At 39.3% G+C, this 16,779-nt stretch overlaps 2 protein-coding genes across 4 annotated transcripts in view; one reads left to right on the top strand and one right to left on the bottom strand.

The window, feature by feature from the left end:
• LOC124181332 (origin recognition complex subunit 2) overlaps window positions 1-16,779 on the top strand; it is a 140,067-nt gene that overhangs the window by 23,665 nt on the left and 99,623 nt on the right. The window lies entirely within an intron of this gene.
• On the bottom strand, window positions 14,572-16,649 carry LOC124181336 (ARL14 effector protein-like). Its single transcript, XM_046567810.1, has 3 exons — window positions 16,154-16,649; window positions 15,194-15,465; window positions 14,572-14,956 (listed from the first exon to the last, which is right to left on the bottom strand). The coding sequence occupies exons 1-3, from the start codon at window positions 16,220-16,222 to the stop codon at window positions 14,860-14,862; spliced, it is 438 nt and encodes a 145-aa protein (XP_046423766.1). The 5' UTR covers window positions 16,223-16,649; the 3' UTR covers window positions 14,572-14,859.

Genomic DNA, 16,779 nt, shown 5'->3' on the forward strand with positions numbered 1-16,779 from the left:
ACTCTGGTATGACGAGTATAATACGAGTAAACGTTAACATTAAAATTCTATTTCGCAGAAACCTGCATTTACGATGACTCTGATAATGACGATACGAGGTCAATTCGCGCATGAGCTAATCACTGTTTAATAATGAGAAGGAGAATTCAAGGAAATACTTTGGTGAAAAGCACCCTTCCTTACTGGCAGCTCCTCCTCCTCCTCCTCCTCACTTCGATTCGCTCTCCGTTTTGGCCTCGCTCTCTCACTCTCTCTCTCTCTCCAACTTACCCACCCTCGAAATTCTCCCTCGTCGACCGCCCCTTGGATTCGTTATTTATGTACCAAAGCCGTGCTTTCGACGGCGAGTGTATAATTCCACACCATTATATATTAAATGGGCACCCGAGGTAGCTTGCCAAGCTATACTTCGCCCTGAATAACTCTGCGATCCTGTTCACCGCCATGTTCACGAATACCTTCAATTCGCATAACTGGTGTAACGGACAAACTGATTATCAAAATTCGCTCGTTAATTTCGTCAAGAATTTGTCGTTAATCTTCGAATAAAATTCCTCAATCGTTCTTTCTTTGCTTTGCTGCAACTTCACCATCTCTACGATCGATGATTAAAACACGGAATTACGATAATTTGTCGCTTTACTTTTAAATTACTATCCAAGATTTTCACTTCGTATTTTGAAAGCGGACGATGAGGTTGGAGAGAGTTGTACCATATGATTTGGCAGAGACGGGAAATAGGTCTTGAACCAATTCTCGATGAATCGCTACATAAATCACATTCTCCAGGTGCTCACTGCTCATCCGTACACCACTAAGATGATGAGTAATCGTTACAATTTTGAACAATTTGTATCGGATCTGTCCTCATTAACGATTCACACACACGCATACACGCACAAACACACACATGCGATGGGTAAAGCTGATAAAACAGAATGTCCAAATAAGCCAGGACACCTACCTGCCTACATACATGTAATCATGAAAGTGAAAAATCTTGCGTACGCTTGGAGAGTCAGGTCGCGGCTCTGTAAGTAGGATGTATGTAGATACCGTGTGCACGTGCGTATTGGAAGCGTGTAGGTACCATCATCGTGATAAAATAAGGCTTACTTTCACGTACACTATAAGGTATATACGTGCCTGTACAGTAATTCAGTGCTAGTGTTTCAACGTTGCTTAACATCAATTGAAGATAAAGTTTCATATCAAGTATTATAGGCATTTATATGCCTACCTACTAAGATACGATGAAGGTTACGGCCTGGGATGGCCTGGTTCTTTTCTAACGTCGTTTCCAAGGAGAAAATTTACAGAATAACGAGAAGATGAAACGCGGAATACATTAACTAAGCAGTACATCATAATTGTGGTAATTGAAAAGCCTCGTTTCGTCGTACTAGGAATACTCAATCACTCACTCTAAGCATCACCGAGGCGATTTTCTTGAAGCATCTCTTACAACTAACCGACTTGGAAGCTTTTTTCTGCACCTACTTTGTACTTCCCTTATTTTTTTCTCATTCGCCCCTTTGATCGATGTGTGGTACTTGCGACATTAGCGTACACCTGCAGCCGAGCTCTAATTATGCGGGACTGAAGTTGGTAACGTTGACGTATCGAAACGTTGAAACAAGAAATTACTGTTTCGCAACTTTAGAATAAATGGAAAAGTCGAATGTACAAAATCTTGGTTTGTTGATGCTGTATTTACGATTTGCCAAGTTTCAGGCAATCCTAAAGTTGAAAAATAACAACTTTTTCCAAAGATGCATCATTACAATAAGGTTACAAACTTCAGCCTGATCTAATTATACGGTCAAATATCATGCGTAGTCACTTGACAGTTGACACAGGCTACACTCAACTAATCAACTTTCGAAGCCTTTGAACCATCGGAAAGAGCATGGAAATCCTGGACATGATTGAAGGCAATTTTGATATCAGTCGAGGTTGCTGAACAACAGCAGTGGAGTAGAAATGACTGTAATCATTTTTGTTCAAGAACAGCATCACCATAGAAATTTCGGCAATTGCATTCAGTTTTGTGTAACGCCGTATTGAAAATCAATTTCTCTTGTCAACATTTCCTCGATTTTTTCTCAACGACCTCCCCCCCCTCCCATTTCTGTTCAATGTCCTAGCTACATTTCTGATTTTCTCGGTCCCATGCATCGTAGAGCTGGATTCTAGAAGTCGTTGTTTCTGGTGTTTGCTTGTGCTCTGCGGAACTCGTTGCTTACCTCTACTCGGGACGTCATCTTCCATCTAGATACCTTCAAGTAAAAACTGTCAAATTATTTAGACAGCCTGAGAACTTCTTTCAATTAGATCAGAAGCACTCATGCCTCGCGTCTTATTTCCTGTTTCTTATTTTTTTTTTGATATCATCTATTTTTTATCTCTATGTTCTCTATTTTGTATTTTGGTAGTGTAGTATGCGTTTGATAGCGTAAAGTTCAAATATATTGTATATTCTGTTTCAAATGTTTATATCTGTTACGTATCTTCTTATCATACATCTCATGGAGAGTATCATGCATTGTACACCGAAGTTGTCCTTAGGGTGCTCATCGCTCCAGGACATTCTTAAGTAAACGCCTTTCTCTATCTATATCGCTCTTCAACTCGCTTCAATGAACCGATGCGATGGTCTGGTGCACCACCCTTCGGACGGTGCAGAATCCGTCTTGGCACACATGCGTACGTACGTGGGTAAATAAATAAATACCTAGACGGTAGAGCGGGCACCTCTCAATCGGCAGAGCATAAGTCATACACGTGTTCACATACGTGCGATCGGAGATACTTCGTCACGGCGTCGTTAACGCCGAGTTGTGAAACGCTGCCACCACTTTCACTAACGCAGTCAAGTTTCATAACCGTTATTATCGTATGACGAGTAGGCGCACACTCATTCATTCACTCGCTCACCACGGGCACGTGGATTGTACACAACTCCTTCGGACCGTCTCATGGAAGACATCAACCCACACCATGGAGCAGGCCCGATGCTGCGCCGCGTGTACCTCGTGCCGCGTGCATCGTGCCTCGGAACTTGAAAGCACCCGAAAGCCAATGGCACGTGCAGCCTCTGGCTGTCTTTGGATAGTAAACATACCCTCCTCTTCATCGGACGACTTTTAGGGCACATGGAATGACGAATATCGTAGAGCTCCTTATCGGCTTCAACTTTATGCCCAAATACCACCATTTTGGTTAAATGAAACTTGAAGCTTGGGATAGGAGTCGTTCACGACCATGCGGGTTCTTTGGTGTACCCTATCTTTCTACCAGGGTATACAATTCTCTCTGACGTTTACCTAAATCTTTCACGAGGAACATCGGGTAGTAGAACCTAGTAGTCACCATTGTGCAATTTTAGAACGACTTTTGAGGAGTTGGTTTTTTAAAAATATCGGTATGTTTTGTTTGTTACGGTTGATTAAATTTCGGACAATCTTAAAGATGCGAAGTAGCAATTTTTTTTCGAAACATGCATCGTTGCAGTAACGTTACTAACGTCAACCTCATAACCTTTTCGATTATTAGTACACACTTGCGTTTTATTACCGTTATATATTCATTTTGTAAGTCCGTCAATCTCTATCGCGTAAAATATTGCAATATCAACTATCACTCTGATAAAATCCTTGATCTGAAATACTGAATCAATAATAGTGAAGGTGAGGTGAGAGCGAGAGAGACGAATTTCATCAGAGAGATATACATCAGGTGTAAAAGCACTTTTTGATGTGAAGTCTTTCTAGGATATTTTGATACACGTTTATGGCGCGGATGAAGTGAAACGTGCTTGGACCACAGCTTTAAATAAGCAAGCTCAAAGTCGATATCGACCTCCGTATTCTGACTACGTTTCGCAGTATTTGCAGGTACAAACATTTGAAACGTTGAATATTCCGTTTTTCGTTCGCTTCTCCGGCTTTTCCCTACGCACGCATATCGACAATGACACCTGTTCTTTCATTACAAACAGCTTCCGAAACGATATCACCGTCCAATTTTTTCCGATAAAAAAAGTTCTGTGATACAGACAAAAGAAGTCCAGTACTCGCTGTATCTCGATATTCCTGCCTAACTTGCCTCGGAAATCCGCAAGCGCGACACACCCAATTAAATAAATCCTCCGACTAGTCGCGTTGCAGTCCAAAGCGAGTTGCCTATCAGACCAATTGCTCGATTGGCGGTTGAGTTGTGCTTCCGTCTATGCGGTCGCCCGGAACGACTACCCCATCTAATGATCTTTAGCCACTGAATCAAGGGTCAGAGATCCCGTCGTTTAATCCCAGAGTCCCGACATGGTCTGCACTGGACTGGTCACGTTGTGAAATCGACTCCTTTCAACCTGGTTCCCTCAACAACTCCTGCGGAGAATGCGCGTCGCGACGTTTGACGAAATCGTTTCAGAATTTGAATCCTTCGCCCGATGTATTCGACTGAGTGCACTTCAATCTAGAAAGGATTTTTATCAGGAAATTTAAAAGGACCGGATCACCCGAACGGTGATCGATGGACGAACTACCGTAGGATTAAATTGAACTCCATCAAGGACATGGTGAAGGAGACGGCGTCCTCGGTCCTCCAGGAGTCAGGCTCTCCTCAGCTTCACCCTCCACCCTCTCTTATCCTTGACAGGTTTTAAGGCTCAAAGCCTCCGGCTTTAACGCCCTCCATGGAAAATGTTTCCTCGAGAAGGACCCGTTATCGATTTACCTCGCATCCCTCGGCTCTGGCTAAAAGCGATGCCAAGGTATTCACGGTGGAATGTTCACCCCGGTCTTGTCGTACCGGAAGCTTAACGCCTCGTTGTTTCCCAAATGTGGAAGAATGTCTGCTCACCGATATGTTTACACCCGGATACCGATGGAATACCAAACCATGGTGTCCAGTTTCAGGGAAGCTTGGACCTCTGTGAAAATTCCTCGCTTCCCAAGTCACTAAATGTCTCGCAGTTCCTTCACAGTCTTGAACCTCTTTGGAAACGTTCAATCGCAGTAAGTTACATGCATCTGTCGAATTGGAATAAGCATTAAGTGGGATGGATTTATATGTCGACATAGTTTTCATTCGGATTTAGTATTCCGATGTAAAGCTTCGCGGTATAAGGAACTTGGGAAAACCACATACCTCCTTCTCGACATGTTCATGGTGGTTAATAGAAGCGGGAGGGAGATTCAGGTTCGATCGAACGATCATCTCCAGTCGTCTCAACCCTGACCGAGTAGCCAGAGGAAATGTCGTTATTTGGGAACGTCGATTTGTAAGTTGAATCCCCGAGGCGATGGGTGATCGGAGTTTACCGCACAAGCCACACAGAAAATACGAGCAGTCCCAGAAGCGTTTCGAATAAATCTGGTTTAGATTTGCTCGTGCGATGGCAGACAAAACGGAAAGTAGAAAGAAAATAAATAACGCAGACTGTGGTAACGGTGTGATTTCTGTGATTTTGCGTTTGCTGTGATTAATCGAGTCAATGATGAAAAAGAAAAATAAACCGTGCCAAAGAAAATTGAGCTTATTTGCGCAAGCTGGTACGTGTATAACGTTACGACGATTTAGCATCTTGGTAGAGTAGAATTGCTGTGCGAGTACCTCGAGCAATGACTAATCGGGCTAACTGGGCTAATGACTAATTAACTCTGAAACACGTCAGCGCAACGATGGTTAAAAATTAGTGAATTTCATTTAGAATAAAACAGGTCTGTACACGTACGGCGTGTGCATAGTATCTTCGTCGTTGGTTTTTAGACCAGAGTCAAGAAGGATTCCACGTAGTAATAGACACACGACCTGCGTGACCGCGTTTACTCCGTAATTTTTCACGTTCACAAAAGTAGGTTGACGATGAATCGTAAATATTTTAAGTATCAGACCCACGCGTTTACGCACAACGCGCAACGTGCTGTAACCTTTGAACAAATGGTTTATTAAACGAGGGACACTTCGAAGGGTGGACCCACATAATTAATACGATAGAATTTGAATTTGAATTTGACTTCAACGTTAATTCGAATCTCTTCGAATTCGAAAATTTCCTCTTCAATTTCAATCTGAAAGTTCGGAAATAATTTGACAAATAGTAACGCACTATAAAGAAAATTCTCACCGAATGATTTCACGTGAAAAACTTTTTATTTAGGCATGAAAATTGGATAACTCTATTTTCAAAGTGTGTAATTTTTCAAACAGTTTGTTTGAGAAAAATTATTTATATTAATGGGAAAAAGGTTTGGCCGTTAAAGGGTTAAATTAACTTTACGTCACTTTCCGTGGTTTAATTACCGCCTTCAGGTGATCGATCGTGAACTGAAAACTAAATTTCAAACACACGATCAATAGGCTCTACGAAATTTCACGTCATGTGTTGAAACGACTCGAAACTTGCACTCGTTGCATACATTTTTTTTTTCATTAGTCACTTTTGAAAAATTTGTGTTTCCCGTTTTCACATGATCTAATTTCAGCTTCTCCATCATCACGCACAGTGGCTACTTCGCTAACTTTTTATCGAAAAATCGTACTCAGAGACTTGATATTTTTGTTCGTCCTGCTGAATTTCGGCCAGAACAAACATTTCTGCAAATTAATGAAAAAAGCTGCTTTGTCACAAGGAATTTGAACAAGCGGGTACATTCATCCGCAAATAACTGTTCGATACAATAATCTCTAATTCTTTCCACCGTTCTTTCGTGACATTATCAACCTTGTTTAGAATCACAATGTCCTTGCGAGTACCATTATGAATATTTATTTCGTTCACGATTCGATACTTGAAGTGAATTTGAATAACTTGGGGCAATTGTTTAATCCAATATTCGGGAAGGATTTCAAGTGCGTATAACATTAAGCGATGGGATTTCTTGCGTGTAACTGGAAAGACTTCAATCCTTGAATCATCCCTCCGAGAAGTCTTTTATCCATTCACCAAGCCCAAGTGATCCTTTACATTTGCGCACGAGTATTAGCTCCAACTCGCAGCAATCAATTGTAGCATCACCCGTAATTCGATATTCATTGTGGCCCGTGTGGCGCCGGTATTTCGACCTCGATGTCCATTGTTTCCAATGATCTAATACCTCCTCTAACCACGACAACCTCGTTCAATCGTCTCGTCTCGAAGGCTCGAAGCCCTGTGTTGTACACCTGTACAGGTACGGTCACAACCATCAGAGCCAAGTAGGCATTGGTGCCTGCAGATCTACCTGGAATGATTTTCCAGGAGATGATGGGGGTGTTAGCGCATGCATTGCGCAAGAGCGTTCACCCCGTCGACGTGCCGTTCAATATCCACCAGAAGCAAGGCGGGCCGGGCTGCTTCCCTTCCATTCCCTTCACTTCCCTTCCCTTCCCTTCCCTTCCATTCCATTCCCGCCTTCCACAACCAGAGCAGCCAACCGAACACCTCCGAAATGGGTTACCCACCTTTTCCCTACCTATTTCAACGCGGGTATGCAATTTACGTCAAAAGCCACCCTTCAAACGGGGGGGAAGAAACTAATCGCCGCATCCATTCCTGAGGGAATCCATGCAAATTTTCTTTTCACCGCGTTTATGTACAACAAACGACTTTCAAATTAATACTCGCAATCTCGTGATCCTCGAGCGTGTTTTTTTAACAGATTTAACGTAAACGCGACACTCGAGGTGTTTACTTGTTGTTAATTTGTCTTGAAATATCCTCGAGTTTTTGGATATATATATATATATATATATATATATTTATGTATCGTATATACAAATCGGAGAGTTTTATACGAAGTAAAGACTGTGAACAACAAGTGCAACTGAAGTTAATCAAGTTGAATTAGGTCGAAGCAATGTCCCCTCGATATTACAAGGAAACGAGGTGAAAAAAAAAAAACAACGGGTTGTACGAAGTACTCATTTTTTCGTATGACAAAACTTTACTGCTTGTCCAACATCAGATCAGATCAAAATCGCAGTATATAATTTGTCGGAAAATAGATTATCTTATAAATCGTTACTCGAATAGGATTCCTTTGTTTTTTTGAGTTCTTTTATTTCCCTAAAAACTACTCCTTGCATAACATCGATACCGGATGCCTGCAATTAATTAATGCTTGATCGTTCTCAAAAGGAATTAGAATTGGAAAGCAGTAACTTTTATCGAAGGTACGGATATTTTTTCAATCAGGTACCCAATGATCGGTGATTCATATTATAATATATCTACAACTAGAAGGTTCACACTTTCCGTGTTTCTAGTTGAGATGTGTTATACTTGTACCTACTTTCACATTTTTCATTCTCCGAATCAGTCACGTTAAAGTAACTATTGTCATCTGTCAACTTATCCGCGATAATCGTCATCGGTTAACAGTGATCTATAGAAATGAAATTAGATTCCAGGAAGTTCGAACTTCTCATGATCTTCATCATCTGTTGAGAATTCTAGGAAAGACTAGAAATCAGTGCTCATTACGCGGTTCGACAAACGTCATGTTCCCAATTCCTATCAGACTCCCAATTCAAGGCTTGCTTGCATCGGGCCTTCTGATAATCTAATCATTCGTCTCTCTGACGTTTCGTCTTTTCCAAAGTCCGAGAGATTCTTGGAAGTGGATACTTAACTAGACGGAAAAATCGAATGTATAAAAAAAAAAAAAAATTCATTTTTCTTCCAAACAGGTTCAAAAGTTTCATTTAGGTATAAAAATACGCCTGTTAAAATTTGACCTCTCAACATTAACATTAGAAACGTTACGAATCGCACTTATTCTATTTTCCATAAGAATAACATGGGAAAAATCGTTTTTGCTCCTTCTGATTTTGATAACTAGCCAACAATGCGTCGTACAGAAAATGAACAGACATATTTTTCTACACAATTAATCGCTCTTCAAAAAAAGGTGCGACATCATTTTATGACAAATCTACTCTTTCAAAAGTTATTCAAGTTCCTGGAGTAACATTTTACGTTGAATAACTTTCGAACGAGTAAATTTATCAGAAAACAATATCAGACCTTTTTTCGAAGAGTGCCCGCAAATTTTCTGCAAATTTTCAAAGTTCTTTTTTTTTTCTCTTCTTCCTTCAAACACCCTTTCAACGCGCGGACGTGCACGTAGCTCTTGATGCACGCTCGGCATCTACGCGTTATAGAATTCTGTGAACATGCAAATGAAAGGCAGGGGAAAGTGCGCAAACTCTCGCCGCCGTGGCAGCAGCTAAGCCCTGCAGCTGCCGCTACCTGCTACTGTGTTTCGCCCTCCTCCTCTCGGAGACCTCGATTATGTTCTGTTGTTGAAGAAAGAAAGAAAGAAAGAAAGAAAGAAAAAGAAAAAAGTATCCAACTATATCGAGCTCAGTAGCGAAAACAGCTTTCTTCTACATTTGTATAATTATTGCCTTTGCAACGCTGGCCAAACTCTGTCGCCTCGTTTGCCAAGCCTCTCACAATCAGCCCACTTTTCACTCTCTTCGGCAAGACGTGGAAACGAAGTTCTATCAATGAGATATTCTTATTTGAATAATTAGTTATTTGTTTCAAATTTATTTACACAAGTCAATTTTACAGCATTCAAATTAATGACTTGCACTGAGAAAAATTTCATTTGTTACAGTAACTAGTAAAAATTGAGCAAAACAGGTATCGATAAAAAAAATATTACGCCTAACCATTTTACGCTATCGTCGATCATTTTTTGGTTATCGGAACGCAAAATCAGTTTCTGAGGTTCACTCGACTTTTATTTGTTAAACGAGGCTTCAACAACAATTTATAATCGTTGCACAAGAATTAAATTTTCGCAACAGTTGCGAGAAAATATAGTAAGAGTGATCGTAACGAGAAAGAATAGTAACGGATACTAGACTTTTCGGCAACGGCTAGAAAACTAATTTTCATTTTCCACCCAGAACTGTATTTCTCGATTGTGGTAAAAAATTAAAATAGCGAAGAAACGAGCGGTAACCGGAACTAAAAATTTCTCTCAGTGTATTAAAAGAATTTGCCGATATTTGCATCGACTCGATTCAGGTCGCCTTGTCAAACGATGAATCAGTTTTATGCATGGTTTTGGCAACGAATGTGTGTGTGTGTGTATTCATAATTCTGACAAATCTTAAAGCATTTTCTAATCAGAGGTAAATAATTATTTTCACAAATTTTTTTTATGAAAATATAAACATTGCGTATTCCTTTATCACGGTCGGGTGAATTTCCGCATATACAATCAAGCCCGAAGTTTGAAAATGACCGTTTATTCGAAAGACGCAAACTCCAATAACATCAGCTGGATGGAAACGGCTTTCGTGAATTTTCCGTAGCTGGAGAACCAGCTTTATCTTCATACAATATATTTTACAGGCATGTAACGTCAACGATAAAGCAAGAACAGATAAACGAACGTATAATTAATACATCAGGAACGAACGGCTCGTGACAAAGTCTCGCATAGCCGATAAAACTCGGCCAACACGACGGTTTTCTCCCGGCAGGAATTACTCGTAGGTATAAAACGCTTACTTGCCGCGTCCGCCTCCGTAAGCTCGACTTTACTCTCTCGGTTGAACGATGGATATGGGTGGGGAGAAAGTGAGCATTCGCCGTATTATCGAGGCTTGCGAGATATTCAGGAAGAGAGTCAATTTCACGTTTTACACGATCATTCTATCACCGCCGTCTCCTTGCCATGATTTTCATTTTTTCTTCCTTAATCTTATTCTCGTTTTTCTTTTACTTTTCCTTTTGCGTTGGTCACCTTCGTTCCAATCTTGGCTAAACTCGGGCGAGAGCTCGTATCCATACTTTCACGGTTTCTAAGAAAGTCTCTTTTACACTTCACGCAGACGCGGATTAGGCGCCGATCGAACCATTTCTTGTCAGTTTTTACCATCAATCTAGGCTCCAGCATTTATCGCGTTAGACTTTCGGATTTTATCTAACGCGAATGTGTAATTTACGCCAATTTTTTTAACGCCCGATTTCATTTTCGTTCTTATCATGCAATACGACTTGTATTTATCCTGAAATCTGCAACACTTCGTAAAGTACGACCAAGAATCCATGAAACGAAATGGAAATCGTTGTTTTTTTTTTTTTTTTTTTTTTTAAATGGGTTCGTTTCCAGTGAGACTAATTCGGACAATTTAACTGATTATGTCGTGATTTTTTTATTTTTTTTTTTTTTTTTTATTTTAACCCGATGGAAAATAGGTAAAATGGCTACGAAATACATTCGAGAGTCGCAATATGTAATATCGAACTTCCGACAGAGCTATAATCTGAAGCTGTAATAGAATTTCAAAATGTAGAATGTCGAAAAATGAAGAAAATTCGGAATATATAGAAAGGCGAAAAATGCAATCGTTAAACTTTCAATCGTTTTATTGATATTCCAGAATCTTTATTCCGTCTATCCTGCATTTTCGTTTTTTTTTTTTTTAATGATATTCTCACCTTTCAATTTTTCGACTTTTTTGTATATGTACTTGGACTTTCAAAATTTGAAAATACGACGTTGCGTTCTTTTTATTATACGCATATCATTCCACTTTTTGATTCTGCAAGGAGAAAACTGGCTTTTCCAATTTAGCGTCATTCTCAGGATAATTAGGGGACTAGAGCGTCGAAAAATCGCATATCCGACTTTTTTCTCTCTTTCCGAAAGTATCTCGGAGTTAAAATTTTTGAATAATTCGAAAAAATTACGGATTTGGCAGCCGAAAACGCGAATCGTTGCACGTTTCGCGAAATCCAAAAGCCATCCCAAACTTTGAGAGCGTTTTTCTCCCATTTATTTATTTAATCATTTTTTTTTTTTTTTTTTTTGATTTTCGCGAATTCTCGAAAACCGAGCCTTCAATCGACTTGAAATTCGAACAGCGTCTTCATTAAGTTCGTCATTTTCGGGCCATGCTCGGAAGTTTTCGGGGAAAGCTTAACTTCTCAATTATTAATTAACAAAGCTTTGAATTCTAGTGAAAAATTGATGTTTTTACAAAAATGATTGAATTTTGTTGATTTTTTTTTTTTTTTTCCTTCGAGCGTGGACCGAAAACTACCAGTCTTAGAAGCATTCCAATGAAATTCGATTCAAATCGGTCGATTAGACCCAAGATATCGCTGCAAAACGAAGCACATATATTATTTATATATATATATGTAAGAAAAAAAAATGACCCAACCTTTGACCCCGCATCCCGTGAATACTACTAACGTTACGGGATTAAAAGAATTTTTTTTTACATCATTCAAACCATTACTAAACATCGCGCGAAAGGAAACTTTTTTTTTTTTTTTTTTACCTTACCGACATTCGTTTGTTCCAAATTAATTCCTGAAGAAAAATTGCCTTTTCGACCGTTTCGACGCTCTAGTCCAACTTTATGCATATTCGTAAAAGAAGGGGTCATCAAATGCGGCATACTAAGAAAAAAAAAAAGAAAAAACGGAAAGAAAAAGTGAAAGAAGGAATAAGAACGTATCCGCAAAGGTGACACGGTTAAGTTCGAAAAGACGGGTAGGCACACAACGCGGTTCGAAACGAACGGAAGAGTTGGCCTGGATTTCGTCGTTCATGTGACCGAGACGCCGCCGCACCGGGTTTTATTCGATCATCGTCGTCACGGCGGCGTTCTCTCACCTTAACGACGTCTTAGAAAGTTTTCGTGACCCGACCTAACCCAATCTAGTCTAACCGATCGAACCTCGGCAAATTGCTATCCGTAACCATGTATCATACCCGTGTCTGTATCTGTATGTATACATGTATGTATGGTGTATATGTATATATATATATATATATATATATATATATATATATATATATATATATATTCGCCTATAGTTTAACGAAACGGGCGAAGGTCAACTTCCGCCTCCCGGGTTACATACTCAATTATTAATCGATCCCTGTTGTACCTCTAACCTTTATTAGATTAATAAAGTTTAGAGTTTATTTGTAGGGCGGACGTCTTTTCAATCGGAAAAGACGAAACATCGAATGACGATGGGTTTCATCATCGTGGAATCCTTATCCCACAACTGTCACACTGGTTAAAATTCTTCCAAAAGTGATTCTTTGTTCAAAAAAAGAAAAAAAAATTAACTTGTTTTGTCCGTGAATGGAGTTTACACCTGAGCGGTAGGAATAAACCGGTTGGCTTCACTTTTACGTTCCGGGTCAACCGGAAATCAGTATGAGGATTAAATAACGTAGGATTTGTTTGAGGCATTACTTGTATATTTATTTCGGATAAGCTGAGATGGCGGTAAAAACGAAGTCTGCTGTACGAAGCTATGTAAGAAGTCCAGATGTGACGTAGTTGAGAGTTAGAATAGGAGTGTCGCTAGAGACGAGAATCGTCGGGGTGCGGAAAAGGTGTGAAGATGCTAGAGGAAGGGAATGGAATTAGATGAGTAAGCGCGATAGTGAATAGCGTGAGACTGGTAGAGATAAGAGGACCACGATGTTCGTATAAGAACTGTGGGAGAGTTGCTGGACGCAACGAGTTCTAAAAATCTTCTTCAAAAAGATATCTAGGTATCGTTTAAGGATCGCGGAAAAATCTCTCACAGTTTTTCTAATCAATATTTATTTTACGAATATTATAAAGTATCGGCAAAGTTAAAGGATGTGCTAAAAGTAACGAAAAAAAAAACAACAGATAATTCCTATTAAGAATTGGACAAAGAATTCCGCCAAGAGGCCCATTTTCACGATTAAGGAACTCCACGAAAGAAGTGTGACAAATTTTTAGTGTGAAATTCATTCTGAGCGACCGATTAGGGTTAATGCGAATCGGTAATAAAATTATAGGATTCGGGGTTATTAGGTACGTAAAATGCTTTTCGAATTCGAGGCGTATGTTTGAAAATTTGTGTCTGAAATAAAAAAAAAATATATGCATACATATATATGTAAAACTAAACAATTATATAATTACAAAATTCGACGTTATACAGACGAAATTTGCTGTCGCAGAAGGTAAAACGTTTGTCGTTGCTGGTATTGAGCAGCCGTATTTGTTTGAGCCAGGGTGCAGCAGAAGAAGAAGACTGCAGATGGAAAAGATGTGGAGCGCTGTTTGCGGAGGTTGAAATAGCTGGAAATAAAAGTATATAGCGAGAGCCTGACGATGAGTTATATTCGCAGGTGGTGCAGTCGGCACTGGAATAAGAACTCTTCGGTCAGGGGGAGGGATTTTATTTATTGCCTAAACTTTGCGGTACGAATTGAGAGTAGAATTTTGCGAGCCGCAGACGCTGCAAAATTCTAACATTTTAATCGTCATCTCGTTTAATCCATTTTTATACATATTATACAGGCGAAAAATGAATTATCAATTCTGGAATCCTGTTACAGGATGGTAAATAATAACAATTATTTCACCGTGTCATTTCTGTAAATATTGCAGAGTATGAAATTTTTGACGTCAGAGTTCAATTGAATTCTAAAAATTCGACTGAATTCATTTTGCGTCAATTGGAAAATTTTAATTCACTGGTGTTGGAATTAATCTCTGAAAATAATGCTTTTTATAAACTATATTGTATTCTGATTGTTTGTATTTATCAAAAGGCACAAATTTACAACATATTTTATTTCAAATATATTTATCAGTTATGTAACAAAGTGATAATATATTACGAAAATGAGGACGTTTTACACGTGCATGAAGTTTAAAAATGTTTAAAAGACATGTGAGAGTTTACGAATAAAAGTACAAGTTTAGCGAGAAAAGAAAAATGTTTAAGCGAAATAAAATATAATTGCGGTTGTCGATGCAACATTGATGCAATTAATAATTAATAGCTTAAAACTGAATGTCGAGTATGTTGAGCTTTTGCACGTGGTATGGTTGTAAATTTTAATGATCAGCATTTCCGTCGTTGAGATAGTGATTTCTGATGACGATGTCGGATCCTTCGTAAGAAATTGACTTGTACGCCCATTTTCGATTTACTCTGGAATATTATTATAATTAAATATTTTTATCGATAGTCTGTCGTTACAGCATGTATGATTTGATCATAATTTGAAGAATAGAAAACGAGTTAAAATCTCGGCGGAATTGTTTTCGCCAAATTTTCATAAATTCTTAATCTCGCGAAATATGGTTTTGGAAAATTGCGAATCGCTGTTACGCCTCTGACTATCGTGATAATCGTAACGAATATTGCAGCTGAGTATAATATGACGACCTGCATTCGTGGGCGCATTTCCTAGATCTGCATTTAGAACAAGGGAAATGACATCCGGGACAGCCGCGTTGCAAACAGTCGCATAGATCCTCTCCAGTTCTAACGAAAATCCCTTTATCATCGTATAAAACGTGCTTCTTATCTTTCAGATTAAGTCTTTGGTTCATTTTACGCTTCTCACGTTCGCTAGTTTCGGGATCAAAATCACTTAAAAACGGCTTGAATCCTTTCTCCGACGAGATCGCCGCCATTTTTGATAGCCTCGCTGCCTTCTGAAATTTGATACAATTTTCAGTAATTCGTATGAAATATCTTGTAAAGTTTTACCACGGTGAAAACAAAAATTCAAATACAACGATGATCATTGTAATTTTTTACAATACTCGTGGTGCTCAATTTTTCCCCAGTATCCAACGGTAAAGAAAAAAAGAAAAATACATTTGGTTTATGTTGAAGGTTTGTTTTTTTGCCAAAAAAAAAGGTTATCAAACTAGTATAGTAACTTCAAAATCAAGCATTTTGAACTTGTGGATCTAAATATGAAAATAGAACTCAAAAATTCAAAATAATCGAAAGCTTAACGAAGTACAGTGATTTTTGTAAAAATTGTCGTTCGATCGATTTGTAAATTTCCTCAAATCAGCTTTTATCTGTTATTTCTGACGGCAAAAAAAGCACCAAAATCCTGAACATATAAATTTTTATAACGACTCAACGTTATCATATTTTTGGATACGGCATACGAGATCCGGCCTTTTCAATGTTTCAAATCCGACATCAGAAACCAATTAAATAACCTGAATAATTATCTAAAATATTGACTTTCTGAAAAGTGAAACCATCTACGCGAAATCGGTACGTGTTTCTATTTATATTTCTTTTGGTCTTCCAATTGATCCAATTCGCACCCGACTGATGAAAAATGACAGAAGTCGTAAAAAATAACCAGCCGCAACTGACTTGTTCGTTTTTGGTTGTTTGCGAAGAGTTTCGTTCCCTCGAAGCAAGCGCGCGCAGATCGTCACTCATTTCCTTCGTTCACGAGATGTTCCCAAAACAAAAAACCAGCCGACGCAACAATTTTAAAAAGAGTCAAAAACCGAACCTCGAAACACGAAGCAGGAGTCAAAAAACGACGCGCGTTTCTTTATCAGCCGTCAAACCGATCGTCAAGTTTTTCTCTACGTAGGTGGCGCCACTTGATCGCGACCGCGTCGAAGCGTCTCGTTTTCAGGTTATAAACGCCGATCGGCGCTGGCGCAGAAATTGAAACACGATCCTCCCGTCCTCTCTTGACACCTATACGCCTCTCGAATCGAGTCGTCTGCCTCACTCCCTTCGACCAAGTATAAAATAATAATGTTATTTAAATCGGTGAGAGCAGCCTTTGATCCACCACGCTTTAACAGTCGCTGGACGACGATCCCACACCGAAACCGAGTCACGTGGTTGTGTCGCACTCCCTATCAACACGTAATCGCCGAACAAGGCCAGCGTCTCTTCCGCCTTTAGATCGCGCTACTTACCGCCGACCCTAAGGATCCGCCATCTTGATTACGCAATTTCACATCGGAATCGCTCTCTCC

Source organism: Neodiprion fabricii, chromosome 4 (genome assembly GCF_021155785.1).
Source record: "Neodiprion fabricii isolate iyNeoFabr1 chromosome 4, iyNeoFabr1.1, whole genome shotgun sequence".
Lineage (NCBI taxonomy): Eukaryota > Metazoa > Arthropoda > Insecta > Hymenoptera > Diprionidae > Neodiprion > Neodiprion fabricii.